The sequence below is a fragment of the Cyprinodon variegatus genome, unplaced genomic scaffold (genome assembly GCF_000732505.1).
Source record: "Cyprinodon variegatus isolate N-32 unplaced genomic scaffold, C_variegatus-1.0 Scaffold321, whole genome shotgun sequence".
NCBI classification, from domain to species: domain Eukaryota; kingdom Metazoa; phylum Chordata; class Actinopteri; order Cyprinodontiformes; family Cyprinodontidae; genus Cyprinodon; species Cyprinodon variegatus.
Window position 1 is genome coordinate 656,978 of NW_015150774.1, and position 2,041 is coordinate 659,018.

The window sequence follows — 2,041 nt, forward strand, 5'->3', positions numbered from 1 at the left end:
TTTTATTTACAAGGCCATTTTTGGATTGCTGCCCTCTTACATTTGTACCTTACTTATGCAGAAAAGCATGGCTTCTTCTGCCCTGAGATCCAACGATCAGCTGCTGCTCACTGTTCCTTTTGCCCGGACAGAACTAGGGAAGAAAGCCTTTAGCTACTGTATGCCACTCCTTCTGCATGGATTTTTTTTTACAAAGAAACTGGAAGTTTACTGAGTTTTTATCTTTAAATGCTTTTAATTTGAAAATGAAAGAATTTGAAGCAGCCTCGATGATCTGTACTTGTTTTACTTGATATGTTTTTTTGTTGTTGTTGTTTTATGTACCTGTCATTTAATTTAATGTATCTCTGTTTATTATGTAACTTTGCTGCCTCTTGGCCAGGACTCCCTTTAAAAAGAGGTTTTTAATCTAAATTGGATTTTTGTAAATCCAATTTAGATTAAATGAAAAAAAATTTTTTTAAATGTACTTTTTGGTTAAAGTATAGAAAAACTGAATCCTGATTTAAAAAAAAGAAAAAAAACAGACCTCTACCTTTATTAACCTCTTGGACACTAGGCCTGTTTTCGAGAAATATGCTTGAAAATAACATGCCCAAAATGAATTGAATATATCTCAAGAACTACAGAGTTTATTTTAATTGTTTTGGTATCAAAATAAAGGCAAGACCCCAGAGAATATGTTACAGGTCTAAAAACCATCTTGGGGCGAGTGCTGAGAACCCAAATTTGGGTCCTCATGTTATGAAAAGGTTCATGCCTATTTATTCAATTAAGATTTTAAATTGGAATCTTGCTTGATCTATGTCATGACTTCTAGTTCTAGCAATACGTGTCTTTACTAATAAATATACTATGTAATATTCCAACTGTGTCATAAAGCAAAAAAACATTCATTATTTGTTTTGCTTTTAAACTTCACCGCTGTCTGTTTATATTGTCTTGTAAATCTTATTAGATTTGATTAGATTTGGTACTATGTGTAAAAAATTAAAAAATTGAAAAAGGAACATGGGGCATTAAATAATATATATTGAAATTGTAACTGCCCATTGTTCAGGGGAAAAAAACAGTTTAAATAGTAGTCGATGGTTTAGGGAAAGGCATTTTAAAGACACAAAGAACAAAAATATAAGGAAAAATTAAATTATTAAAATAATAAATATAGGAGACAGTGAGCAGAAATGGTGAGACCTTTTAGTATTCAGAGGTTGTCAGAGGAAGTCGTTACGATTTTTTTGGAAGAGTTTTTAGACTAGATGCTTTTCCTGACCCAACCGGGTGACTCAAACCACTAAAACATGAAGGCATATTAATGTTTGGAAGACATGAAATTCATAAAAGCCAGAAAATGTCTTAAACATCTCAGAGCATTGAAGTTGAACTTTGGTAACATTGCTCAGCTTTAATGGACAAATAGAACATGTTTTACCACTGAAAAAATGCCAGAGAAACACCCTCTGCATTATGTATTTTTAATTTTTGCTCTCCAGGTAAATATTGGCGTTCCCTGCAGCGCTCTGCTTCCACACTCGGCTGTTCTTTGAGCGAAGTGCTGCAGCACGATGCGGAGGAAGCTGAAACTGTCTCAGCCATGGCATCATTGTCTGTCGCCAACAAGCACATCGGAAAGAGGTCTGTAACATAGTCTCTGTATGGCTCTCTAAGAATAAAGAATGTAATTGGTACATTTAAATCAATACATTATAGTAAAACTATTTATTATTCAAACAAATATAGCTCTATGGAAAACAATCCATTTATATTTTTGTTATGTGGTGCTAAAAGACATTTGTGGATGATGAAATCTTAAGTGCTTTAAACAAACTTAAGGACTTCTAGTTTCCCATGAACAAAAGTAAAATTTTTATTTTGTATCTTGATATAATTGCATTTTAAACATATTTAAACTCAGCTTAAGACAAGTAGCTAATGAAACTGTTAGTCCAACAAAACAGGCTCAGCCTAATTAAGTATCTTAATATGTCTTACTATATCTTAATGAAACACTAAGATTCTTACTTAGACATGAACTGCAGAT

At 32.7% G+C, this 2,041-nt stretch overlaps 1 protein-coding gene across 4 annotated transcripts in view; it reads left to right on the top strand.

Annotated features, from left to right (window-relative positions):
- The window catches only part of LOC107091035 (histone deacetylase 4-like), a 156,349-nt gene that overhangs the window by 150,440 nt on the left and 3,868 nt on the right, over positions 1-2,041 (top strand). For all 4 annotated transcript variants that reach the window (XM_015384740.1, XM_015384744.1, XM_015384741.1 and 1 more), the window contains one exon: positions 1,494-1,635. In XM_015384740.1, coding sequence (XP_015240226.1) covers positions 1,494-1,635 — 142 coding nt within the window. The remainder of the gene's footprint in view (positions 1-1,493; positions 1,636-2,041) is intronic.